Source organism: Lonchura striata, chromosome 17 (assembly GCF_046129695.1).
Source record: "Lonchura striata isolate bLonStr1 chromosome 17, bLonStr1.mat, whole genome shotgun sequence".
In the NCBI taxonomy this organism is placed as follows: Eukaryota; Metazoa; Chordata; class Aves; order Passeriformes; family Estrildidae; genus Lonchura; species Lonchura striata.
The window spans coordinates 6,767,366-6,793,388 of record NC_134619.1 but is presented as its reverse complement, the minus strand read 5'-3'; the positions used below and the strand labels follow the sequence as shown (position 1 = coordinate 6,793,388).

General features: G+C 50.8%; 2 protein-coding genes across 4 annotated transcripts in view; one reads left to right on the top strand and one right to left on the bottom strand.

The window, feature by feature from the left end:
- Positions 1 to 26,023, bottom strand: part of RGS19 (regulator of G protein signaling 19) — a 120,499-nt gene that overhangs the window by 77,068 nt on the left and 17,408 nt on the right. The window lies entirely within an intron of this gene.
- Positions 9,145 to 24,402, top strand: TCEA2 (transcription elongation factor A2). Of its 3 annotated transcripts, none has more exons than XM_021527291.3 (10): positions 9,145 to 9,332; positions 11,734 to 11,796; positions 12,413 to 12,518; positions 13,601 to 13,691; positions 18,682 to 18,815; positions 20,231 to 20,287; positions 21,005 to 21,159; positions 21,503 to 21,649; positions 23,494 to 23,565; positions 24,123 to 24,402. In XM_021527291.3, the coding sequence occupies exons 1-10, from the start codon at positions 9,264 to 9,266 to the stop codon at positions 24,129 to 24,131; spliced, it is 903 nt and encodes a 300-aa protein (XP_021382966.1). In that variant the 5' UTR covers positions 9,145 to 9,263; the 3' UTR covers positions 24,132 to 24,402. The 3 variants fall into 3 exon arrangements, with proteins under 3 accessions (XP_021382966.1, XP_031362444.1, XP_077643121.1); XM_077786995.1 differs by lacking the exon at positions 9,145 to 9,332 and adding an exon at positions 9,931 to 10,153; XM_031506584.2 differs by lacking the exon at positions 24,123 to 24,402 and having other exon boundaries at positions 23,494 to 23,595.

Genomic DNA, 26,023 nt, shown 5'->3' with positions numbered 1-26,023 from the left:
AGGTAGGTTGGAGCTGCTCATCTGTGACCCTGCAGCCACACATGCCCATGAGAACCACAGCTATTAAGCCTTGGGGACACCCAGGAGAAGATGTGATCCCCAAGAGAAGTGCAGTCTCCCCTTTGAATGCACCCTTCTCACAGGGCTGTGCTCTGTGTGTTCCCAACCTCTGCAGCCATGTGAGACAGTGGGTGGTGGCACCACTGTGGGCATCGAGCCCCCTGGCTGGCAGCAGAGGGGTCACCCATCCTCTCTCTCGCTGGGATGGCTGATCCAGCAGCACAGGACAGCTCCATCTAGGAAAGGTTTGCTGTTCTCAAGAGCTGCTGTGGCTCCTGACATGGTTTAACTTAGCATGAGGCACGACCTCCACAGGCAGCAGCAGATGGCAGATGGCTGCTGGCTGTGCCATGCACCCCTATTCCCTTCCCCCTCTTTCCTCTCCCCTCCCTTCTCTCTCCACTTCCCCTACAGCCCCCAGCCCAGTGCTTTCTGTCGGGGTTTCCAAACACTGGCTGGTTTTTCTCACAGGAAGGTGGCTGCCTGGTTTCTGAACATCACCACAACCAGGCCTGGAGGAGGAGGAGCCCTTTGCAGCATCCCTGGAAGTGACAACCTTTGCCAAAGCTTGCAGCCCACCACATTGCACGCAGGATCTCACAGCCACCTCTGTGCTTCACCAAGGCTTTTGCTGCCCAGCAGAAAGAACGAGGATGTTGCTGAGGGAACCTCACCTCACACAGACAGGGAAACACATGTGGAAAAGAGGAATTTTGGCTCAGAGTGGGTAGATGCTGCTGTGGCTCCATGCCTCAGTTTCTCCAGTCACAGAAGGCCTGTACAGAGCATGGGGTGACCCAGCTTCTTCTCAGCCTCTTTAGAGACAACAGTCTCCCCAGCAAAGGGCAGGATGTATCTCTGACAGAGTGCTTCTATCCTCAGAGAGAATTATAATAATAATTACAACAACAACAACAACAACGATAATAATTATTATTACAATAAGAACACTAAGAATAAAGAGAAGTACCTAAGAGCATTCCCTCCTTGCCAGCAGAGGAACAACTTTTGCTTTTAGCTGCTGCACTGGGGACATTAAGGGGAAGGGAAAGGGGATGTACTCAATTTGCAGCTCAAAACCCCAAGAACTGTGACATCCCTCCCATAAATTGGCCTAAAAATGAGATTTTAAAGCTTGCCACAGGCAGCATCATTTTGTTTGCTTTCTGATTTCAGAGCATCCTTTGTGCTGCAGCCCGGAAAATCCCCCAGCAGCAGAGCTGGAGCTCGGGGATGCGGGGAGCAGTCACGGAGGGGTTTGGCACAGGGATGCAGGGTGGGACGAGGAGGGTGCTGCGGACCCCCAGGGCTGTGCCGATGCCGGGGATCCCCGTGGCTGGCGGAGCGCAGGGGGCCGGGGCAGGAGGGAGGCGGCAGGGAAGGGCTCCAAGGGAAGGGCTTTGTTCGCGGGCCAGCCGGGAGCGTGCGAGGGCCTCCGGGCTCCAGCGTTTCTCCTCCGCTTCGCTCCTGCTGTGTGCGGGAGCCGAGCCAAGGTGGAGCACGGCGGGGTGGAGCGGGTCCCTGAGGAAGGCAGGGGACAAGGGACGGCCGTGCGTTTGGCCCTTAAATTGCCTGGGAAAGCAGCTCTGTCTTTCCATCTCCCCCCAGGGCTCTTCTCTCACCCAAGCTGAGGCTGTTTCCCAGGCTGCTTGCCCTGAACACCTCCACCTCTGCCCTTTGCCAGCGACCCTTCTCCTTGGCCCACGGAGCTCGAGGATCTGCAAGCTCAGGGGAAGGATAAGGAAAGGCTCATGACAGAATGGCCCTTCGTGGAATGCTCGAGCTGGAGAAATAAGGTTAAAGGCTCTTATCTGATGGAGCTGCAGCCTTGCCAAAGCCTGTTGCTATCAGCTCGGGACACATGTGCTATTGGCAAAGCTTCGGGGACACAATAATACAAACAGTTTTCATTGTCGAGTCAACAATGATGGGAGAAGGAGCCTGGTGCTATTACCGGTATAAAAGGCACTGTAGGAAAGCTCAGGACAGGAGGATGCAGTCGGGATCAACAGCAGGGTTTAGCAGATTACAGTTATATTTGTATTCGGGAAGGAGAAACCTTCCATCCCCAGTGGGCTGGAGCCAGAAAGATGGAGCCAGAGGTGGGGGTTTAGGCTGCAAGGAAAAACTCTTAGAGCAGCACTGGAAGCAGCTGCAGCAAAGTGCTGATGGCAGCGGGTTTGGACAAGGGCAGGTTTGCAGCACGTCAGCCCAAGGTTGTGCTCTGCTCATGAGGAGTTGCTCAGAGAAAAACTCACAGCTGCAAGGCAAGAGAGGCTGTGCAGCAACAGCCCGAGGCTTGCACAGTTCTCTGCATTTTCACTAAAAAAATCTGTTTATTTGGAAAAGCCAGTGTTTGCAGGGTGGATGGGTGATGTGGCACACACTGTATCCAGACACTGCTGTCACTTGGGCAGATTTGAGGATGATGGGGAGAAGGTTGGTGCCTCCACAGGGCTGGTACACAGAGGCCACCTGTGTGTTTCACAGGCATCTTTCCAACACCTGTGTTGCTTGCCCCCACATTCCTTCTCCTCAGCCTTCCTGGCCCCTGTCAGTCTGAATGGGGTATTTTTGGAGAACACATACTCCCATGCCATCCCATACCCTCAGATGACAGTGAGGTGATAGGCAGTCTATTGTGCCCATGGTAGTGAGGAAGAGCATGCAGGTTTGCCAGCTGTTGGGCCATGGTGGCAGGAGTCAAGCATCTATCTATCTATTATCTATCTATCTATCTATCTATCTATCTATCTATCTATCTATCTATCTATCTATCTAACTATCTAATCTATCTATCATCTTTCTACCATCTCAGGCACAAAAGCCTCCCCACCATGGGGGGCCGTGGGAGGCTGAAAAGCCGGACAGGAGGTCAGGAAGTTGTTGGCTAATGTCAGGGACCGAGTGGGGCCAGGGTGGCCATTCCCACCGGGAGCGATGATGTCAGGCGGCGGCAGGGGCCAGGAGGCAGGAAGCCCAACGCAGCCAGCGAGTCTGTCCTCCTTGGACTTCCCCGTGTGTTTCATGAACAATGCACCTCGTGTCAGGGACACTGGGAGGCAGGTCCTCCTTCACTTGGGGTACTGCAAGGCTCATCCTCCTGCACTGGGAACGCCATTGTGCCATCCCAGGTGCTGCTCTTCGCTCATGTGGGATGGTGCTGGCGTTGCACCCTTTGCAGGGGGATTTGGTGTACCTGCTGCATCACTGTGAGGTCTGGAGGTGACAGCTCTGCTGCTGTACTGTGCTGCTTCCCTGGTACATCTGGCCTTGTGTGAGGAGAAGACAGGCTGGTGAGCTTCAGAAGTGCTTGGAGAAAGGATGGCCATGCCACTTGCTGGCCTTCTCCCACTTCCAGCTCAGCTCAGACAAGGCACATACCTGCTTTGAGCATCCAGCCATGCCTGCTTCAGTGTCCAGATATTCCATCTGGAAGTGGAAACAGCAATTACTCAAATGTGACAGGAAAGGCTCTGTCAGACTGAGACACTTAGGCAAGCTGTAAGATGTGGAAAAGCCTCTCCAGACTGCAGGTCCCCACTGAGATGAGGAGTGTCCATGGCCCTGCTTGTATCCTCCCTCCCTAAGCTGGGGAACATCTTTGTGAACTGAGTGGGCATTCAGAGCTGGCAGGGGCTTCAAACGGGGTGGCTGGGACAGGGCAAGACACCTGGTCACCAACAGCAAGAGGGAGAGGGACTTGCTGAGGACAGCGAGCTCATGGGTGGCCCCAAGGACTCGAGCTCGGCGTCTCCCTCCACGCCGCCCAGCACAGCCGTGTTTTCGCAGAGGTGCCTCCGCGCTGGGGCCGCCGGGCTGCGTTTGCCAGCGGCTGGCAGCGATGGCTGTGCTGGTGCCGACAGGCCGGCTGGCATGCTTTCCCCCAGGGAGGCTTTAGCAGGAGGCTGTGCGTTTCTGGGAATTGTGTTGGGTATTGTTCGAGCTGCAAGTGTGCGGCGCGCTGATGAGATCGGGGCTCGGCGCTCGGCGCTGGGGCAGCGGAGCCGCTGCAGAGCCGCTGATGGGGCGATAAGCGGGACAAGGTCCTTATCTGTGCTGCCATCGCTGCGGGGAGCAGAGGGCACGGCACAGCCGCGCTGACCTGGCTCTGCTCGATGCGGGCAGTGAGGGAACGCGCTGCCTTTGCCCTCCGGCAAGCCACGGCTGAGCTGCTGAGCTTATGTCAGAGAAAAGGCCCCAGCCCTCCTCGCTGAGCCTCTCCTTCCTCCTTCTCTGTCACTCAGCCCCTGTCTCCAGCCCCTCGGAGGTCTTGACCCAAATCCTGTGTGCTCTGCCGCATGCTGGCTGCTGTGCTGACAGGACACAGGTCCCGTTGATCCCAAACGCTGGGGGAGACAGTATCAGAGCTCTGCTTGCACTGAGAGGAAGGGGCTGGGGTGTTAGAGCCCTTTGCAATCCTTTGCTGTGGCTGAACTGAGTGGTGCCGTGTTACCCCATGAGAAGTCAACCATTTTTCTCCTCCTCCTCCTCCCCCTCAGGAGGATGCCTCCACTGTGGCTTTTGACACAGAGCAAGTCACGAGATGCCGAGGAGGTCAAACCTGCTGCCACGGAGGGGCACTGCCATCCAGAGAGCTTCCCACTGCCCAGATCTGCAGATCGCATGGGTGAGCAGGGACAGCATAGGAAATGCTACATGGGAAAGCCCTGTGTGGGAGCCCAGGAGCCCCTGCCTTCCCACAGCAGACTTATCAAGGCACCAGTTCAGAGTGGTGCTTTCCATGGGCCAAAAGGGAAGTGCATACACATCAGACTTCTCAGGGTCAAGGATGCTGGGCAAGCAGTGAGAGGAGAGGCTGCAGGGGGCAAGGGAGGGAACCGGGGCGTGGGGAAGGAGACACAAATAGCAAAATGAATAGCTTGAACTTCCTATGTTTTATGGAGGTGAATAAAAGGAGACAGAGAGGGGGAGAGAAAGGAGACCTGAATGCCTGCACAAGGTCTCACGCTCACACAGTCCAGCCTAGACCCCAGAAACTGCTGGTGGCTGATGTGGGGTGGCAGCCTGTACCCCCTTGGCTGGCATGTCTCTGGGCTGGCTGCTTGTCTGGCCCAGTGTCCCCCAGGGGTATCTCATGAAGCGTGACAGGCTGCTGCTTAGCATTTATTCCTCTCCCTGTCATTATTGTTTTGAACAGCAGCCAGTATAATTAAAATTGTTAGGAGAAAGAGGTTTAGGGAAAATCCAAAATGTCTCAGAAGAGCATCTGCAAAGCTGGAGGTCCAAACTCCACCCTGGCACTCACGATGAGCAGGGCCCATGGGAGCCATCATCTCCTCTGCATCCTCCCTTCCATGCTCCCCGTTTCTCAGGGTGGCAGAGGCTGGGCTAACACACAGGGTGGTCCTGGCCATGTTCCCCTTGCAGCTGCTGCCCACTGTAGCTAAATCCTGCAGCTTTTCCTGGTGTAGGACTTGTCCCAGGAGGTCCAGATGGCAGTGTCCCCAGGCACCTCACCTGCAGCTCGAGGACAGATGCAGTGGGGGGATGTAAGAAGTGGAGGACATGGAGCCCCTGTGGGCTGCTCTTCCAGAATGGCATGGATGGATCTAAAATATCTCCTGGGAACCATGATGCTTTCTGTTGTGTTAGGAGGGCCTGTGCCACAAGAGGAGGTGTGGAGAGGACCCTTGGCTCCTCAGAAGAGAAAACAGGATGGTCCATAAACAGAAATGGAAGTCACCATTCATGCCACATTCTCCAGGTTTCCTAAGTGTTTGAATGGAGGATTTGACTGCTCTAGGGTCAAATGTCCCCAGTGCCAGGGCTAGGAGATTAAGGACATCAGACAGCTCCAGCAAGGAGGGGAAGAAAAGGCAGATCCCTGCCTCCATTCCAGGGCTGGCACAAGTGCATGGTTAGAGGATTAATCAGGAGCCCTCCAGCCAAGGCAGGCTGAGGGTGAAAAGGAGAGGGAGGCACATCAAAACCTCTCCCCAAAATAAGTGGTGCTCTGGCAAAGCCTATGGCAGCTGCTCCCATCTTCTGCCTCAGTGTCTCCCAGCTACTGATTGTCTGTTGCTGTCTGGATAGGATCACTCATTACCAGCTCAGAGCCCAGTGTGTCACCCAGGACAGCCAATCCTCCAAACAGTGACCTGCTGAGGTCCTGGAGATCTGAGCACCCCTGAGGTTAGGGTGTGTCTCAGGACAGAGCTTCCCTGTGGGTTTTATGGTGGGTGGATAGACAAGGCAGGCCCAGGAGTGCCTCTCATCTCTGCTTTTTCCAAAAGTGGACCAAGCCTCTGGTGGTTGGGAGCAGAGAAAGGGTGGGGTTTGATGGCTGATCTCCAAATGACTTGAACTTACTGGGGATAGTGGAAGCAACTTGATCCAGCCCATTCGCTGCGTTCAAATCTGCTGAGAGTCGCATGGGAAATACAGTAGCCCAGTGGAAAAAGCAGGTGAGATTTTGTGGGGTTTTATTTTGCAGGAAACTTCTCCTGGCTCTCCCAGATCTGCCTGCCAAGGGCAGCTGCCAGCGAGGCACCACCAACGGAGACTTTCAGGGAGTCTCTTGGTGTGCAGGGGTCAGCAAAAGCCCCCTCCCAGACTCTCCCTGATGGACTCGCCCCTGCTCTGTTTTTAGCACATTCAAGTAGCTGCTTTCACAAGAGGTAAAAGAAAGTTCATGGATCCGTTGACAGATCACCCCAAGCGGGAATTTCTCTGGGAATTCCTGCAATAGCAGGTTAGCTCCCGCGGAGGTGGAGTTTCCTCTGGATCTACCTCCACCCAGGCTTGGGGAGAGCTCTGGCCACCGGCTCCACGCTTGGGGGGCAGGGCTGAGCGACGCCACCGCTGCTTCCCAGCCAAGGTCAGCCAGAAACCCTCCCTGTCCTGCAAGCGCCTGGCCTGTTGTGTCCTGTTAACCCTTGGGAAGAGCAGAGCCACAAGCTGGCAGGCTTGGGCTGCAGAGCTGGCCCGTGCCCAGGGGCACACAGGGGCAGTGGACATGCCCAGCAGGCACACAGAGCTGCAGGCGTGAAGATTTCGTGCCATTCTGTCCCTTGGGGACTTGCTGCCAGGCAGTGGTGGGCCCTGGGTGAGGCTGGTTGCCACTGCAGGAGGCCAGCGCTGGCAGGGAGATGGCTCCTGCTTGAGGCAGGGAGTGACGGGGTGATGGTGCTTGGCATCAGTGACTGTGTGCTCTGGAATCTGAGACACGTCCCCGGCCATACTTGTGGTCAGGAACCATCTCTGCGTTGCAGCAGCACAAGCCACACTCCCAGTGGCAGCAGTGCTGCTTGAGCGTGTCTCTGACGCCAAGGACCGGCGTGACCCGACCCCACACACGGGACAGGCAGCTGCTCATTTCCAGAAGGTCCCCTTGTTGGGACTTGTTTCCTCCTCTCTAACAGAGGTGGGCCTCACCAAAATGGCACCTCCTGACTCCACAGCCAGACCCTGCCAAGGGCTGGAGGATTTCCAGGTGCTGCACAGGCTCCAGACTGTGGGGTGGAGGGAACTTGTGTTCGCAAACACACGGCCAAGCAAAGAAGTTTCAAGGTGTCATGCTAGGGAGAGGGTCCAGTGCTCACTTTTGGTCTGGGACCACCTTTGCTGCTTTAGGGATGAACTGCCATGTGTCTCACACATCCAGGGTGCAGCTCTTGCTAAAGGGTATCCCAGAGCTCCGTGGTATTTTTATAAATCTCCATGGTATTGCTATAAAGAACAGCAAGCAGGCAGCTTGCTAGTGCACAGATTTGGGGATCAGCCACCCATCAGAGCTTTAGCACTGATGTGTTCAATGCTTCTCTCTCTGGAGGTATTCAAAACTCATCTGGACAAGTTCCTGTGTCACCTGGTTTAGATGACTCTGACTTTGAAGGGTGGCTGGATGATCTCCAAGCCCTTGAGCCCTACTAATGCTGGGATTCTGTGATTCTGAGATTATGCCCTCAGTGACTCAGCCTCGCCCCAGGACAGAGTGCAGTTGGAGACGAGCACTGGGAATTCTGGTTCCCAAGACCTGACTGTGCATCCTGAGGCCACACGTAGCATATCCCTGTGCTTCCACATGATCTGCAGCTCCATCGGGGCAGGACACGGCCGCTCTCCACCAGCACAGTCAGGGCCCTCTCTGAAACATCGGCGCTTGGCGAGGGCTGTGCATGGGAGTTCTCCCTCTGCCAGGAACCAGCTGGAGGGAGCGACAGCGCTCGGCAGCATCTCCCGGGGGATGCGCTGCCCTCGCACAGTGTGCGAGTGCCATCTACAGGGGCTCTAGCCCGGCCCCCCCAAAAAACCCATCCTCTCGCCACTGCTGACTGCTGTCCAGTCCCCAAGGCCGTATGAGGGGCACAGCCTCAGTTTATCCAGGGAGCATTTATCCAGCAGTTTATCCAGCACTGCTCCGAGGGCTCAGCACAGCCACGGACAACAGTCGCAGCCACAGAATGGTTTGGGGTGGAAGGAGCCTGTAAAGCTCATCTTGTTCCAACCCCCTGCCGTGGGCAGGGACACCTTCCACTATCACAGGCTGCTCCAAGCGCCATCCATGAAACTTCCAGGGATCCAGGGGCAGCTTCTCAGGGCACCCTGTGCCAGTGCTGACACCACCCTCACAGGGAAGAATTGCTTTCCAATACCCCATCTGACCCTGCCCTCAGTCAGTGTGAAGCCGTTCCCCCTCGCTCTGTCACTGCAGGCCCTTGTCCAAAGTCTCTCCATCTCTCTTGGAGCCCCTTTAGGCACTGGAAGGGGCTTTAAAGCTCTGCCCGGAGCATTCTCTTCTCCAGGCTGAACCCCGCAGCTCCCAGCCTGTCTGCACTGCAGAGTGCTCATTATCTCCGTGGCCTCCTCCGCCCCGCTGCAGCATTTTGGGACGCGGCAGTTCCTGCCTGCCGTGGCACAGCCCCCGCCCGGGACCGGGGGTCCCTCACCGCGGCTCCGCTCCGAGCCCCTCCGCGGGGCCCCCACAGCGCCCCCGGCGGCCGGGCGGCGCCGCGAGAGACGGCCGCGGGGCGCGCTGGGAGATGAAGTCCCGCCCGTGAGCCGCGCTCCGGCAGGCGGCGGGTGGAGCTGGAGTCCCGAGGACTACAACTCCCATCGTGCCCCGCGTGCGCCCGCCCTGACTGCGGCACCGGGGGCTGAGGTGGGCACCGGGCACCGAGCGCTGCTCCCCCCGCCCGGACCCCCGTCCGGCCCCGGCGCCGATCCCGGGGAGCGGCGCGATGGGCGGGGAGGACGAGATCGTGCGCATTGCCAGGCGTCTGGACAAGATGGTGGCCAAGAAGAACGCGGTGAGTGGCGGCGGCAGGGCCCCCGCAGCCCGGTTGGCGCGGGGGGCCGCCCCCTGCCCGCTCTTGTCTGGCGGACGCGCCCCCTCCTTTCCGCAGGATCCCCTCCTCGCTGCCGCGCTGGGGCACCCCCTCCTCGGTGCCGTTGTCAGGGGCGTCCCCCTCCCCAGACCCCATTTTGGGAGCCTCTCATTCAGCGCCGCCCCGGTCCTTACATCGTGCTGGAGCACACGCTCCCCCTTTAAAGTGGGGTTCCCTCCCCCAGGCCCCGTCGCTTTTTCCTTTCCCCATCCTTTGCGGAGGTGTGGCATCCACCCACTGCCAGATATTGAGCGGGCAGCCCTGTGTGCCCCCTTGGGTGCTGTGGGAGCCTCCAGTCCCCATGCTGAGCCCCCCACCCCAGGCCTGCGGCATCCCCAGCCCGCATCTCAGCACTGCGGGGCTCACCCTGTGCTGCCTGCCCTCCTCCTGGAGAGCATCCCCAGCCCTTCTCCCCTGCCCCTTGGGAGCCTTTGGGAGGGGAGTCCCCACCAGCACCGGCCTGGGGCCCCGGTCTGCCCCCGGGGATAGCCCCGGTGCTGATGGATTTGCTCCCTGCATCTGCATCCCACACCAGCACTGCTGCTCGCTGCCGTGGCCCCTGGAGTGTGGAGGGCTGGCCAAGCTGCTGTCTGCACTCCGGGAGTCTCGCAGGGTGTGCTGTGACCCCTGTGACAGCCTGGGAGGACAGGAGCCGGTATTTTCCGGCTTAGTGGGATATATCAGTAGAAACACGGTGTCATGCAAGTGCTAAGGCAGAAAGCTGACAAGGGTTTGTGAAGGAGGTAGGCTGTACATCTGTGTCTGGGGTGGGGGTGAGGGATTTTGGGGTTGGGAAGGGCTGTGGGGAGTGGGAGATGATGGGTGAGGAAGAGGAGGCATTAGAGGAATGTGGTATTCTGTGTTAGGATGCTGGGTACATCACAGTTATCATTTATGCTGGTGTAATCACAGGAACTTTTGGTTGTTGGACTGACCCTGCCAGCCGTGGGTAGAGCAAGCACTGTCACTTGTGTCGCTGTTGGAACAGGCCAGAGAAGTGTGTTTGGGCTAAAGAAGAGCCTGTGATGTCTGTTCTTGCTCGTGGCAGGTTTTCAGCATCAGTGTTGAAATAGGAAAGGAGCAACTTTGTAGAATTTGCTTCCAGCTACATTGGGAAAGAGGCAGCTTCTTACAGGAGGGGTATGCGACATTTCCTCTTGGCTGGCGTTTGAGATAGTGCTGAACTACAGCATGTTCTGTTTTGGCTAATCTTAGAGCTCTTCCTGCAGGACAGTTTCCCAGAGTTTGTTGCTCTAGTTTTTCCGTGGATCCTCATTTGCTGCCGTTGTGCTGAGTGGCTCCACTTGGAGTCACACCGGGTCACTTCGGGTGTTCAGGGCTGGAGGAATGGGAAGGTGTGAAACTGCCTGCGGTGGAAGTCAGTCCTTCTGGGTTTGGTAAATGTGTGTGGTTTATGCTGGTGTGAGTTGATTGTGTGCACGCTGAAAGCTTTGACTCTGCTTTGATTTGGGCATCTGTTCTGTAGGGTGAATTACAGCTGGATTGCTTCCTGGGATGAGTTGGAAGCAGCCCTTCTGTGTAGGGAGGACGGGATGTGAGGACAGGGCTGGCAGTGCAGACACTTCACTTCCCTACAATGGTGGCTGTGCAGGCCTTGTGCTGCAACTGGGCTTGGAGTGGTCGGCGTTGTAAATGAGCTGCTAAAAATGAACACTGGAAGCCTTGTGTGAGGGATGGGGGTTGGGCAGAAAGAGCCAGCTGAATGGAGACAGGCCCATGCCAGGCTGGGATGTGCTAGAGGGAGACAAGTGATTTCCAGTTCTCTGAGTGACTGCCAGTTTTAGGTGTCTACAGATTCCCCATCAGATTTTTCCTGGTTCGAGGATGTAGAGATGATGTAAGGAGACTTCACAGAGCAAGTGTCAAGTGACCAACCTGTCAGCATCACAGCTTGCTGCCTTTGCTCCTGGTCTCAGCTTTTCTCCTGAGCAGAATCGGGTATTAATATGAAAACTAGGAAATAGCTACATGGAATCACTGACAGTTGTAATTCAGAATGTGTTTTTCAGGTATTAAAAATGTTTAGCGTGCCAGGTAAGAATAATAAACAGGTGCTGCACTTGCACCATACACAAACAAGGACCTGTAGCACTTCAGTGGTCTTCTGTTTTGCCCATTCCAATGATTCAGGTGCCTTCAAGTTGCAGGATCTATTGTCTGGAACAGCACCCAGCAGTGCACTTGCTGATGTTTCAGGGAACATTTGGTGGTTTTCCCTTTGAATTCAACTTTCTTTGTCTATTCCCAATAAAATTCCTTTAATAAAAGCTGAGGCACTCATTCTTTCTCTTTTCCTCTCCAGGAAGGTGCAATGGATTTACTGAAAGAACTGAAAAGTATGCCTATGACTTTGGATTTACTGCAGGTGAGTTGCACAGTTATGGTAACAAGCTTAAGTTTACATCCAGATGAGTTCAAAATGTTCTCTAAATAAACTTAATAGATTTCATCAGACTTCTCGCCTCATGCAAAGAGTAAAAATAAACATTAAATCCAACAAAATAGTGCAGAAGTTAGGTTTTGGACTGGCAGTTCAAGAGCTCTGGGTCACTGTGTGTAATTGCTCAAATCTTGTTTGTAGGCTGCAAAAAGAGGAAAGACTGGGTTAAAGTAGCAAACACAGAGGGCAGTCGTGGGAGAAGTTCTTTGTAATGTTGATATTTAGAACTTTGGGGAGGAGTGAGCAGAATTACAATTTGGAGTCTGTGATGCGGTTTGGAGTTTTTCACTCTAAGCTTGAATGTCACAAGTGTGTAGGGAAGGGATTTGTGGGAGATTGGACGTGTCTTCTGTTCAGCTGTGCAAGCTGGAGAGTGTCACCTTGCTCTTCCAAAATTGCAAGGATCATAGAATCATTCTGCAAGCCTTTGGATACTCCTGTCCTGGTCATGGCTTTGACTTTGTCGTGGTTATTTGAGATTTCAGTTAGGAACTAATATTGAATCTGCTCTGGAGTGGTTCACTGGGATGTTCCCTTGCAGTCCACCCGCATTGGGATGTCAGTGAATGCCCTGAGGAAGCAGAGCACAGATGAAGAAGTGATATCACTTGCCAAATCCCTCATCAAATCTTGGAAGAAACTTCTAGGTAAGGAAATCAGCATGTTCCTGTCAGATTCAGCTTGTGAACAAGCTGCCTTCAGTGGGAGGCTGAGTTTTTTGGGAGAGCTTATCTCTTGATCTGAATAAACATTCTAGCAAATCAGTCCTTACAATTCCACCCTCTCTGTCTTTCAGTTTTGTGTCCTATCATGCATCCCTCTAGATTTAGCTCCTGTTTAGCCAGCTCATCATTGGAAGAGCATTGAAAGCTTCAGGGCTATTAACTTATACCTCATCACATAATAATTAGCAACATTATTTGTAGAAACAATATCTGTGCTCTGAACCTTCTGTTCCCACTCGTGTGGCATTAACACCATGTGTGCTGTCAGCCTTGTGCAGCAGCTCAGGAAGGGAAGTGCTGGAATGGATTTGGGGTGGTGAGTTGGAGAAGGATCTTAGTTGACCATCTTGGAGATAAACTCACATGGACCATGTCCAGCTGGGGAGGCTTTCCCTGTTATAGGCTCCCATTTCTTGCCAGGCTGGATGAGTGTTAAAAGGACTCTTTTCCATCCTGCCTGGATTGTTATCTCCTCATTAGATTGTGTGTATGTTGAATAGACTCAGATAATTTACCTCTGGGTCAAACTTGTTCTACAGTATCATGAAAGTCCTCTCCAGTGTTGTGCTGTTTGCTTTCAGCAGCACTTGAGAATCAGAAGTTGTAGTTTCACAAGGACCAGCCTGTACTGGCCCTTCAGCTGGTGTTGGCTGGAAATTCTGCTTTTAGCTGTGCTTGAGAGAACTTGATTTAATCCCTGCTCAGCAGCCTCTGAAAGAAACTTTTGTGAAGAGGCATGTCTTATGAGGAAGCTTATCTCCCAGGCAGGGAAACTGATTGCTCTCTAGTTCGGTGAAGAAAGCTTTTTTTCCTTTGAATTAGTTTCTACTTGGAGGCAAGGAAAAGGTCTGTTGGGAAGCAGGAAGACCATAAAGGCATTTTCTCCTGATTCTTTTTGGGACAATAGTAACTTTAGGCCAACAGGTAGTGTGAAAACACTGAGGAGTATAGGCCTGGCTGTAGCATAAAGACCAGTTCTGAACTTATTCCTCTTTTGAACATAGATGCTTCTGAGGAAAAAAATGAGGACAAAAAGAAAAGCCTGTCTTTGCCAACATCTTCCTCCAGGGAGACTGGTAACTCAAGAGACCAAAGGTAATACTTCCCTTTTACCAAAGATGGCTCTGTTAGAAAATTTAAGTTTTCTTAAGTCACCTTACTTTAATTTTTAAGTATCTGAGTCAGGAATTTTGTACAGTCAGATTTCTGGTCAGAGATGCTGGAAGTATTTCTTCTTCAAGGTTGATCTGTGTGGTGTTATTAATTAACTGTAATGCAGAAATACTCATGTAGAAATACAGTGACTTTAGTGAGTTTAAAATTTTTATTCATATTTTATTTAATGTTTTTTACTCTTGGTTATGTATTGTCTTTTCTAGTAGTAGAACATTCCCCTGTTCTTTTTTATGTTGGATTTTTATGCATTTTTGTTTATTTCTAACTTTGAACTCCTTAGAATGAAGATTATTTTTGGCCTTTGCAGTGGATGGGATTGATTGAGACATTGCTAAAGTAAAACTTCTATTTCTTTGTCCTTGACAAATCCCAGCAGAAGTCCCCTTTTCCCTGTGGCTGATGTCCCCCAGCTGGCACATCAGCTGCATGCTTGCTCCTTGCCATGCCTTGAATGCTGCATCCTGTTTCCACTGCCTGTGACTGCAGTTGTTGAGTGCAGACAGTGATCAAAGGGGAGGGGAAAAATGGGATTTAAAGCTTTGTTCTAGAAATTTCTCCCAGCCTCAGATCCCAGGAGGGTGTGTGCTTCCTAGATTTGGCTCTTAAGTGATTTAGCTAATTTCCCAAGTTTGACAGAAGATTTAGAGTGTTCAAGCTTGCAGGATTTTCCATGTTTGCAGCCTTTGTTTGTCACTTTCTTGTCACTTCTTTGGTTTTGCTCAGCTCTCTCAAGGCTTGGCACTTCAGGGTGAGCTTTGCAGCACAATCCAGAGCTGCTGATGGAGAGAAGGCTGTGCTGCTCCATGACTTTAAATGATTGGTATCTTTGGTTATCTCACTTCCATAAAATGGGAAAAAGGATTTGCTAAGTAGTGCAGTGAAAGGACTTGGGAAACTTCACAGGCAGGATGGAGTTCAGTGATGCAGTGCAGAATGGGAGCCAGGGCTGTCCAGATCTCTGTGTACCTGTGTGGGATTTCACAAGCAACAGGACCTTGCCTGTGAGCACAGATGCAAAACCCCTCCTTGCTGCCTCCTTGCTTTGTCACTTATCATGGGGTATGTGGGGTGGAGCAGTCTGTCTTGTGCTGGTGATGTTCTCTTGTGCCTTAATGTGCTGCAGATACTGCACTTTTATGGGTTTTTTTAATCCTTGATGCTTTTTATGTGTATTCAGCCTCCATCTTCTGACTAGCAAAGCATCCCCTTGGCTGTGAAGGATTAACAGAAGCCAATTAGTGTAGCCTAGACCAGGAGCAGGGGCCAGCTCCTGGTGTTAGTCTGTTGAGCCAGGCTCTCTTCCAGAGAGAGCAATTTTTTTTCTCCAGTCCTGCAAAATAAACTACTAATCTGCCTTAAAAAAATAATAATCTATTGGCAGAGGAGAGTCTCTGTTCTTTGAAGCAGAGACTGCAGTGGAGTCAGACTGGTTGCTCAGTGTGTGATAGCTGGTTCAGATGAGGCTGCTGTCAAGACACCAAAGAGATCAGTTTGTATTCAGATATTTCAGCCTCTTCGTCTGTTAGATTTTGGCTACGCCTTCCATTTTGGTCAGGGAAAAATATTTGAGTAACTCTTAGCCTGAAACTCATCTTGCTTTCTGGAGCACAGATGTAGAAATCCCTGTGTAGTGACTGGAGCTATCACTGCAAGACCTGAAGGCTCTGAGCCAGCCAGCGTGGAGCTGGCACCTGTGAATTTAGATGCTGCATTACTCTAATCCAAAGCATATTCTGTTGTAGAGTTTCAGACCCATAGTGCAGTGCATTTTAATGGGCTGTGTCTAATGTTTCTGTCTCTGGCAGCATGAGGTTTTTCTTTTCCAGGATTCTCTGAACTGCCTTTATTAGGAGGTTTTGGATATGTGGCCTGAATTTAGCTCTTCTGTGGCATTTTCTTCCAGTGCAGCCCTGAGTTCTGTTTGCAGTCCCTGGCTGCTGCTTTGCCACCATTTTGTTCCAGCATAACCTTGTTTTATGTATAAACTTTTGCTGCCTGGATAGATTTACAAGCTCTTTCTCATGTTTAACAGGAACAGTGTGAACCACAAGGATTTCCTGAAATAAGTCTTCTAGGTGTGTTTGAGCTCTATTTCCCAACTATACTATTTATAAACTAACCTCTAAACCTTAATAAATAATTTTCTGTCTTTGGAATGCCTGAGAAGTCTGTTTCATCTAATTCTTGAGGGATCAGCTCTCATCTCAGTGCATGGATAATGTGTGTGTATGCAGGCAAATGTTTCTTTCCTCATCAGCTAACAGAAGTGGGACTACCATGCATCTTGTTGAGCTTTTTTCCACCCCCAAGGAGTAAACATCTAAATATTCAAGTCTATAGCATTTGCAGATAGAACCTTCCTGAAAATCAAATATTACCTCTGCAAATACAGATTTGAAGACCTGTGTTTGAGGACTCACTGTAGTGACGGTCGATGTTCTGAGCTCACACTGAGGTCACTGAGTTCACACACAGGGTTTTGCTCTGGGAAACCTTTGTTGATTGCAAAATGATACAAAATTTATATCTGGAAGAGCTCTCAGAGTTCTCCTGCAGCCCCTTCTCAGCACAGCATAACCTCTATCCACACTATCCCTGACAGGCTTTTTTCAAGCTCTTTGACAACCCTAGAAAACCTCAGGGCAAGGCATTTCCACAGCTGCACTTGGCAGTATTTCCAATTCATAACTTACCTTTACAGTTTAAAACTTACTCTCAATCAAAACCTGTCTTACTAAAACCATTTCTACACCCTTCTGTGGATTTTTTCCTACCATCTTCCTTTGTAAGGAATTTCAGGACTTGTCTCCTTTAAGTTTCCCTTGCCACAAACTACCCGTATTCCTTCAGTCCTTCCTTTTACTGTAAGTATGCTTTGCCTTTGTCCTTTGGGAAGTCTAATTTTTTCAAACTATTTTATGTAACATGAGAAGCTGTGATTTTTTAGATGGGTTATTCCTGAATTATGGGTTATTCCTTAGTGTATGCTCTGGTATATACACTCCCATGAGTGCTGCCTATGATTTGTGTGTAGCTTCTTAAGCACAAAAGTACCTTATGGCAGTTTCTACATTCCAGATGGGAGAAAATCATCGTCTAATGGATTATTTACAGGCTAAGTTGTTTCTTCTTTTTGTGACACGTGCAGTGTAAATCCTGCTTGAATGTTTTGAGCTGTTTGGACACAAATCTATTCTTTAATAAGCTCCTGTAGTGCTGACCAGTAAAACCAGCTGGTAAAAAGGGGTTTTATATCAGAAGAGCACAGTGAGCTCACAGTACAATCTCCCTCACAGAGTGCATAATCTCATTAATATAAACAAGAAATCAAAGTTCTTGCTTTGGTTTGACCTGAGCCATTGCTGAAGGTTCACTGATGGGTGCTTCTGAAAAGGGTTTGGTGAGGTTCTGAACTGTGCAAATCCAGTAGCCCCAGTGGTGATCTGTGGGATTTGAGCCAGACTGGATATGATCTTAGTCACAGGAGCTCCCAGGGTAAGTCCCTAAAGTCATCTGGCTCAGTTTGTGTGGCAGCATATTCGGAAGGTTTCCAGCTTAGTGCTGTTTTTTTGTGGGCTGACTAATCCCTTCCAGGACAGTGTAGTGGAAGTGCTTGTTCATAACAAATTTATTTTTGATGGCAAAGAACTGGCAGTAGAGACCCAGCTTAACAAAATTTGTCAAGCCACTTGGATCTTCAAAAAGATACTGCTGGCATGCCATGGGTGAAATATTGATGTTTCTTTTTTTCTTTTTTTCCCTTTCTGTCTCTTTGTGTACCAGGCGTTGGCCATAAATACAGGGAATTTTACAGCCAAATCACCAAAGCCAGAGCAATCTCTGCTGAAAAAAAATTGCTGTCCTGCTGCCTAGATTTAGGGGGAAGAACAAAGCTCTAGAAAATAATCTGTGAATCATACTAGCCCAGATATTTTACCAGCAGTATTTGCAGGGCTGACTAACACCAGGTGCAGATGTTAGGCTTTCTTCGTGCACAACCAGCTGAGCTGCTCCTTGAGGCTCCTTCTCTGCATGCAGACCCCGCAGCAGTGACTCAGCCTGCCCACGTCATGTGCTGATTGTGCAGGCAGGTCTCCATCCAGCTCCCCTGGCAGGTGACCTGACTGAGTCAGCCACAGCAGGCAGGTTTTTGCATTCCCTTGCCTGTGCCCATGATTGCTCGCAGGTGGAAGTGGAGTTATTTTTGAGAGCAAAGCAGTATTTCTTAGTCCTGTGCTAGCCTGGCACCTGTATGAGCTGTGTGTGGCTGTGTAGGGGTGTTCTTCTGTGAGATGAGTAATCAGTGTCTTGCTCAGATGACAGGAAAAAGGAAGAACCTTTTATGTGTTACACTTTGTTGTTGGTGTTTTTTAAATATCAAAGCTGAAGGAGCCATTTTCTTTTTCTTTGTTTTCTTTAGCACAGCTCCTTCTTCTGGAGCTTTCTGCTTGCTTTCTGCTGAGAGCAGTTACAGGCCTGGTGTCCTGCGAAGTTAAAGAGGAAAGAAATACCATGAATCTGCACTGCACTGCCAAACTGGGAGATTGCTGATGGTCTCAGATGTCCTGAGTGTATTTGGGTTACTGGTGGTATCCAACAGTAATGTTTTCACTTGATGCCCAGTGGTGCAGCAGCTGATGTGGTTGAATAACACAAGATGGTTGGCAGGGTTGTTCATGGATTAAACCTCTGCTGGCAGCCAGCAGTGCCCACAGGAGAGCTCGTGTCTGTGCTGAGGTGACAGCTGCCATGTTGTGCTCTGTGTTGATTTGGGACAATGACTTTGCACTGTGTTCTGACTGGCTCTGTATTATGATTAACAGGATGCTTGGCCACATACCTGCTGCTCCCTTCTCTGCTCTCAGTGGCCCAAACTGAGACATTCTGACAGGTGAAGTTTTTCTTTTAGCTCCAACAAAAGGCAGGAGCCTCCAAAGACTCCGACCACCCCCAAAATCACCACCTTCCCTCCGGCCCCCATCACCTGCGATGCTGTGCGCAACAAATGCAGGGAGATGCTGACAGCAGCTCTGCAGGCTGATGGTAAGTGCTGGGGGAAGCCCTGCATTGCCTCAAGTGCTTCACAGCTCCTGGACCATTCTGAAAGACTGTCAGTGCCAGCTCAGCTTAGACATACTGTTCTAGAGCAGCCTTGTTAAAGGATTATTGCCAGCAGCTCAGTCCAGCCACTGGTCACCCCTTGGATGAAGTGGCTGCTGTTGCAGCATTTTCAGACACTTACACAGGGACCTGGCTTGAGTTGGAGGCATGACAATTTGTAAAGCAGTGGCTGTTAAGAACACAGGGTTTGTCACACAGGGTTGCAACATGGGGTGGTTTGTGCAGAAGTGTAATCTTTCAAGTATGCAGGGGTTTGCTTCACTTTCTAGATCTTTTCTGATTGCTGTTAAGTGAAACTGTCTTCCTTTGGGGCACAAAGTGAAGCTGTAACTCAGTACATAGACTTTGTAGGAATGGTGCTTATGCCAGTCAGCATCTGCTGTCAGACTCTGCTGGCTTTGCAGACAGGAGGTCCTTAAATATTGTGATCCTCTGGATCTGGGGTGGAGCAGATCCCTCTTGCATTCAGACCGTGCCATCTCAAGTGAGAGGCAGATGCAGGTACTCAGCATGTCTGGAAGTCTGAGCATCTGGTTGTGTCCACATTGCAGATCCCTTTAAAAAATTGGGGTCTAAGCACTGGAGAGTCTTATTAATTTGGAGCCAAGGAATGTAGATGACAGATGGAGAAGTTCATGAGGTCTTTATTTCTAGCCTTCCTGTGCATGTGTTTTTATGCTGCATTAAATGCTTTGTACAGCTCTTAGAAAAACCCTTTCCATATGAAATCTGGGAAAGAGTTCCCTTGAGCCTTTCCCTAAGCTCAGCTGTGTCCTACCTTCCTTTCTTTATGGTGTTGATTATCATACTAGCTGTCCAAATCCATGGCAGTTATGCTCTCTGTATGATGCTGTTTAGCTGGTGTGTAGGAGAAGAGGGGAAGAGCAGACAGTCGTGAAGTGGGATGAGAAAGGAAGGCTTGATCCCAATGCTGCACACCTCCAGGCTCTCTCAGGTGGTTGGTCTGAATAGAGTTACTTATCACTGAGGTGAATATCTGATGAAACTCAATTCCTGCCTATAAGTGTTTGATTTCAATTGTATGAAAAACATATTGGAAAACTAACTTCTTTGGCCAAAGCTGTTGTTAGCTTTGTCTCATGCAGTCCATATCCTAGAGAGGCACAGGACACAGACTGGCTAGATTAATGTATTTTCCTCACTGCCCTTTTCCAAAGAGTCAGAGAGTAGCAAGAGCAAAGGCAAAGATACCATTTGATGGGAAGAGCATGTGAATCAAACCAGCCAACTGTCCAGATGTGTAGCTCAGAAATCCTGAGCCTGGGGACCCTGGCTTGGTTGGAAGGCACTGAGCTCCTGTTTGTGCTGTCTTACAGATGACTACATCGCCATCGGTGCTGACTGCGAGCACATAGCAGCCCAGATTGAAGAGTATATCCTTGCTGTACAGTGCTTCCTCGAGGGCCTGCATGCCTCTAGCAGTGACATCCATGTGCTCAAAGGAAAAACGGGACTGCCTCTGCATAAATGTTCTGCTGCAGCTTGTCAGGGTTCTGGGTCTGGTTCCAGCTCTGCTTGGCTGAGTCCTGGGTCACTAAGGAACTACCAGTGTGGAGTTGGGAGCTCAGAGACTGTAATTCCTAGTTTGTCTTTCCCATCAGAGTGTTGTTTCCTGCTTTTGATTCTGCTTGCAAATACATGCAACTTCCCTGTGCGCCCTGTTGAGGAGAGTGTGCTGATCTAGACAAAAGCAATGGAAAAGATGGAGCAGTGAGGATCAAGTTCCATGTTGATATGAGATAAGCCTTATGTGAGGACTTTGCTTGGTTTAGGAACTGTGGGGTTGGAGGTGCAGCTGGGCTCTCTCAGTGGTGGGGTTTGTGGCTGCCTTGCTATGAGAAAGGGGAGGTTGTAGAACTTGAGCATAGCTGAGTATTTCCAGCACAGTGAAAAAGCTCAAGCTGGAAGCCCCTGGACTTTGGGATTGTATAAACCTGCTCTCAAATCCAGCACTGAGCTCCCAGAGCAGGTGCTGCTGTTGTGTCCCAGCACCTCCATCCTGGCAGTGGGTGACAGTCCCTGCTCTTCATGGGTGGCTGGGAAGTGCTTGATGCCTCTGGGTTGGCTGCAGGCTCCTTGACTGCCCTTACGCATCTACCAGGATGTCAAGAACACTGACATGAAATACAAAAACCGCGTGAGGAGCCGCATCTCCAACCTGAAGGACTCCAAAAATCCTGAGCTGAAAAAGAACGTGCTGTGTGGGGCCATCACCCCCGAGCAGATAGCGGTGATGACCTCGGAGGTGAGGGAGCCTGAGGAGCAGGCTTTGCTTCTCACAGGGAATGTCCTGAGGCTTAGCTGGGCTGCTGCCAGTTTTCTCAGTAGCTGCTGCCAGAGTGCATGGAGTGGGTTTGCAGTGGGGTTTGCAGTGTGGAGAGTGGTTTGTTGGGCCTTCCCATCATCCCGGAGCCCTGGGTATGAACCAGAAACCAGAACTGGAAAAGGCTTTCTGTCTTAATGCCTGTCTGTCAGGCTGCCTTGTCCTGTTGGCTGTTTCCACTGTAGTGGGTGTGATGGTAAAACTGGGCAGATGTGATTTTATTGCCTTTTTTTTTTCTTTTTTTTTTTTTTTCTCCTTCTGAAAGGAAATGGCCAGTAATGAGCTGAAAGAGATCAGGAAAGCCATGACAAAAGAAGCAATCCGGGAGCATCAAATGGCCAAGACAGGAGGGACACAGACTGACCTCTTCACCTGTGGGAAATGCAAGAAGAAGAACTGCACCTACACCCAGGTTGGTTTTCCTGCTCCTGTCTTGGCCTCTGCACAGGACATGATCCATCATGGTCACGAGTTCGCACTGCTCTGTGATAGGCCCTGGAGCACAGCACAAATTTTGTTACTGGTGGACAGAAAACACTCAGGGCTGTCTAAAATGTACTTCTGCACATGTTTCTGTGAGCCTGTGTAACTTTTTGGCTCCCCTGTACAAGAGCTGGAGCTGTGCAGCACTGAGGAAGCTTTCAAAAATTCAGCAGTGTTCTACACTGGAGGCAGGTGCTGGGAGTGCTGGGATTCAGACAAAAAAGGAGTGGGTGATGTAGAGAGATGCTGCAGAAACTGACTTAGACATGTTGATAGTATTAAAAGTACAAATTAAGAATATAGATTACCTGAAACTGGGTAAGTCCCAACTTATTTCAAATCAACTAGCATGAAATGGGTGAAAAAAAAGGAATAAACGAAGCTGTGATGTGAGCAGACAGAGGATTTTTCTTGCCCATGGCCAGCTGCTGGAAGCCTTGTGCATTACCAGAGCTTTTTAGCTTCTGTGTTTGTGCCAGGCATCTGGAGATAAATGTGCCTTTGCTGTGAGTCAGTGGTTTAGAATGTGCAGATACCCAAAAATGCACCAGCAGCCACCAGATTGCTGCTGAGTGACTGCGCACAAACTGCGTGTGCAAGTGCCGGGTGAGACTGCTGCATCTGCTTGGACTTGACACACAAACACATGGACAGAGAAGGAGATCCAGGAATTTGACCAGGGAGTTTCCTTTGGCTCAGCAGCAGCCTTGCATCCCACAGGCTGGCTCAGGCAGGGGGCCTTGCTCTGCCAGTGCTCCCAGTAAGTATTCCTGCGCTGTCCCAGCACACAGCACTGTCTCCACCTGGAGTGGACTGGAGTTTGACTGCCTGGAATTTAAGCAGGAGACAGCAATGTCCTTGAAATAGCAGTATCAGGAGGCTTTCTGTATTTTGATTTGTTTTCTAGTGAAATCAATAGTGGGTGATGAGATGTCTCAAGTAGATGAGCTGGCATTTATGAGCATGTTGGAAGCAGACAGTAAAGGAGGAGAATTACAGAATTTAGCTATCCAGCATTCTTGCAAAAATGGTTAATTTGCATCATGCAAATACTGTGACTCTTGCACATTGGGTAATTACTCACATAGATCACCATAATCACTCCTCGGCACAGTTCTGCCTGACTAGTGTGGGGAGTTACCAGTGTTTTCAGTCTAGATTTGCCTTGTGGTATTCAAATGCCACGAAAATCTGGTTTTTAGTAAAGTATGTGTTTCTGGCAAGAGCCAGTCAGAGGCAGCAATCACATCTGGGTTAAATATCAGAGTTCCTTAATGGCTCAAACACAAACCAGACTGGAACTGTGCAGAACTTGGTAACCCGGAGTGTGTTCCTGTGAGGCCAGGATGTAGGACTGCTCTGTAAATGGGAATGACTGGAGTGCTTTTTTTATGCTTGTGCTTGGGACTGAGGCGTTTGTCATGGCAGTGCTGGCCACATCCCTTCCTGGGGGACAGTTTGGGGAGGGATTGGCTGTGGCCATGTCCACTTCCAGAGTCACCTGCAAGAAATGGGCAGCAGATTGAATGAGGAGGGAAATATGCTGCCCCAAAACTTATCACTGAGGTAGTATCAGGCTGAACGGGATCATGGTGTGTGTATGTATGTACTGTGTGTAACACAACCACCAGACTGATTTTACTGCAAAGCTCCTTTTGCTGTCCCAAACCTCGGCCTCTCATTGATTTTGTGAGCCCAGCATGAATCCCTGGAGGCCAGAGGGACAGGGCCATGTGTGATGCTCAGCTCTCACCTCCCTTCTGTCCCCCCCAGGTGCAGACCCGCAGCTCCGATGAGCCCATGACCACCTTCGTCGTGTGCAATGAGTGTGGGAATCGCTGGAAGGTAGTGCACCAGGGCTGTTACTGGCACTGAGGGGTGTTGGGGTGGCTGCACCCACCATGCTGCAGGCACTTGGCTGCTGCTCAGAGGTGCTTGCCAAATCCTCACTGGCTCTAGAGAGTGATCTTCCCTCCCAGCACAGAGGCGAGAGCTCCTGGGTTCATCCCTGCAGACCAGCTGGGGTCAAGTCTCACTTCCACATTCCCTGCTCTCCTCTTACATCCCTTCTTCCATAACCAGCTTCACAATGCTTTCCATGCTGCCTCTGCCCTCTGAGGGTAGTGGTGATGATGTTCAGGATTTCAAAATGGCTCTTTCATGCTGTGCTCAGAGTTCAGGGGTGAGCAGAAATCTCCTGGTCAGTGGCAAGCAGAAATGATGCCACTACAAACTGCCAAAGAGCCACAGCAAGAGATTCCCATGGGAGCTCCCTCTGCTTCTGAAAATCCCTAAGCCCTTGCCAGCTTATGAAACAAGCCCACACCTGGATCCTTACCTTTTTCTGCAGCTCCCCTTGGCAGTGAGGTTTCTAATTGGGGTTTAAATCCCTTCTCTTGCAGTTCTGCTGACACGTGCCAAGGCCCAGAGCGGCAGCCAAACGCAGACCTGAGCGCAGCCTCCACACGCCGGCTCCCATGGCAGTTGTGTTTTGTGTCCCAGTGAGTTTGCATTGTCACACGCCGAGAGCAGCAGCAGGGAGGCCTGGACCTCACAGAGAGCCACAGCCATGGGCTGACAGGTTGGCAGGAGAGCTCACTAAACACACCCAGTCATTACTTTCTCATATAAGCAAGTACGGTCACTTTCTCTTCAAAACTAATATTAAACATTTTTGTCAGATTCTGACTTTTATTTCAATTGTGTGTGCAACACTTTGTTTTTCCAATATGGGAGCTTGACAGGCGGTCCATGTCCAGGTGGATGAGGATTGAATAAGGCCTGGAGCAGCAGAAAGTGAGATGTGGCTTGCAGGCACACCTTTGGTGTGTGAAGGCTTGTTTCTGTCACCTCATGGAATCAATCACTGGTCCACGGCCTGGGGCAGCTTTTGGGGCAGTACTGTTGACAGGAAACAGCTTTTGGGGCAGAGATCAGATGTTGCTTTTCATCTTGGCAGCATTCGCTGGATTTTGTACTGATTCCTTGTCATTTTGTGCCTTTAAATGACAACATCAGCTGCTGCAAAGATCAGAATGTACTGCCCAGGTTGTAACAGACTCAAAGCAGGGTGACACCAGCCACAGAAAATCCCACCCCAAACTGTTCAAAGGCAGTCCCAGGCACTTTCCTGATTGTGCTCTGCTTGTAGCTTGACAGCTGAAAAACAACGTGGAGTTTCAGAGGGGCTTGCTGGAAGGCTCAGGAGGAGGGAAAATGCTGCAAATACAGGAATTTTTCCAGAGGCTTGGATCTGGACAAGGTAAGGGCTAGAGGGATGGGTGGGAGCTGTTAGCACTTAGCTGTAGAAGTGGAGGAGGTTTGAAGTGAGCTCAGTGGTGCTTGGAAGGGGTCAGATAAGGAAAGGATCCTGTAGCAAAGGCAGCCCCAGATGCCATAGCTGCAGATGTGACCCTGTGAAGGAGAGATACAGAATCAGGCTCCTTCTGGGAGATAACTAAAACCTGGTGGGGAAATTCCATCTGAGCTCAACAGCTTTCAGCCGGACTTAAAAACCTCTCTTCTTTCCTTTTCATAGCCTTTAACTGGAGTGATGCAGCATTTGGGGGACCCCAGCAAGGTCTGGGTCTGAGGCTGCCCCGGAGCAGTGCTGTGCCCTCCAGCTCTTGTGCTGACAGGCAGGGCAGGAGCATTTGCAGTCACATCTCTCATGGCATCGCTTCCCTCTTCCAGAGTGAAAAACAAGTATTTCCACTGGCTTGCCAGCATGCCAGACAAGCAGACATTGAGCAGAGACCTCGGAGATGTTTGGAGAGGAGTGAGCAGCCACATGAAAGCAGCGGAAAACGTGCTCCCAGCCCCTTTGAGGGCTGTGCTGCTCCGGAGGCAGGGATCCCACCAGCATCCTTCGCTCAGGGCTTTCACTTTACGGGGTGCAGCCAAGTCTCCCAAGCAGGAAAATATTCAAAGACGCTGACAACTCCTTTAAGCCTCACGAGTCTTGTGGTGAATGGGATTATTCAAGCCATGCTTGGGAGGGAGCAGTGTCCTCACAGTGATGCTGAAAAAGCTTCAGGATCTAAAACCCACGCTGACCACAGCACTGGCTCGTGTGCTGGGAAAGGGAGCCAGCTCTTTACCAGTGCCTCTTGCCTTTCTTCTTGTGTTCCTGTGAGGAGCTGAGCTTGTGTACAGCCTACTGATAATCCTGAATTAGGTACCAAGAGTCATAAGCAGGAGTTTGGGAGAAGTACCATGTCATTTTACAGTTCCATTTTCTGGGGTAACACCAAGGAGAGCCAGGGAGGGGAAACACACTGGATAAAAAAGTGTTTCAGAAGTA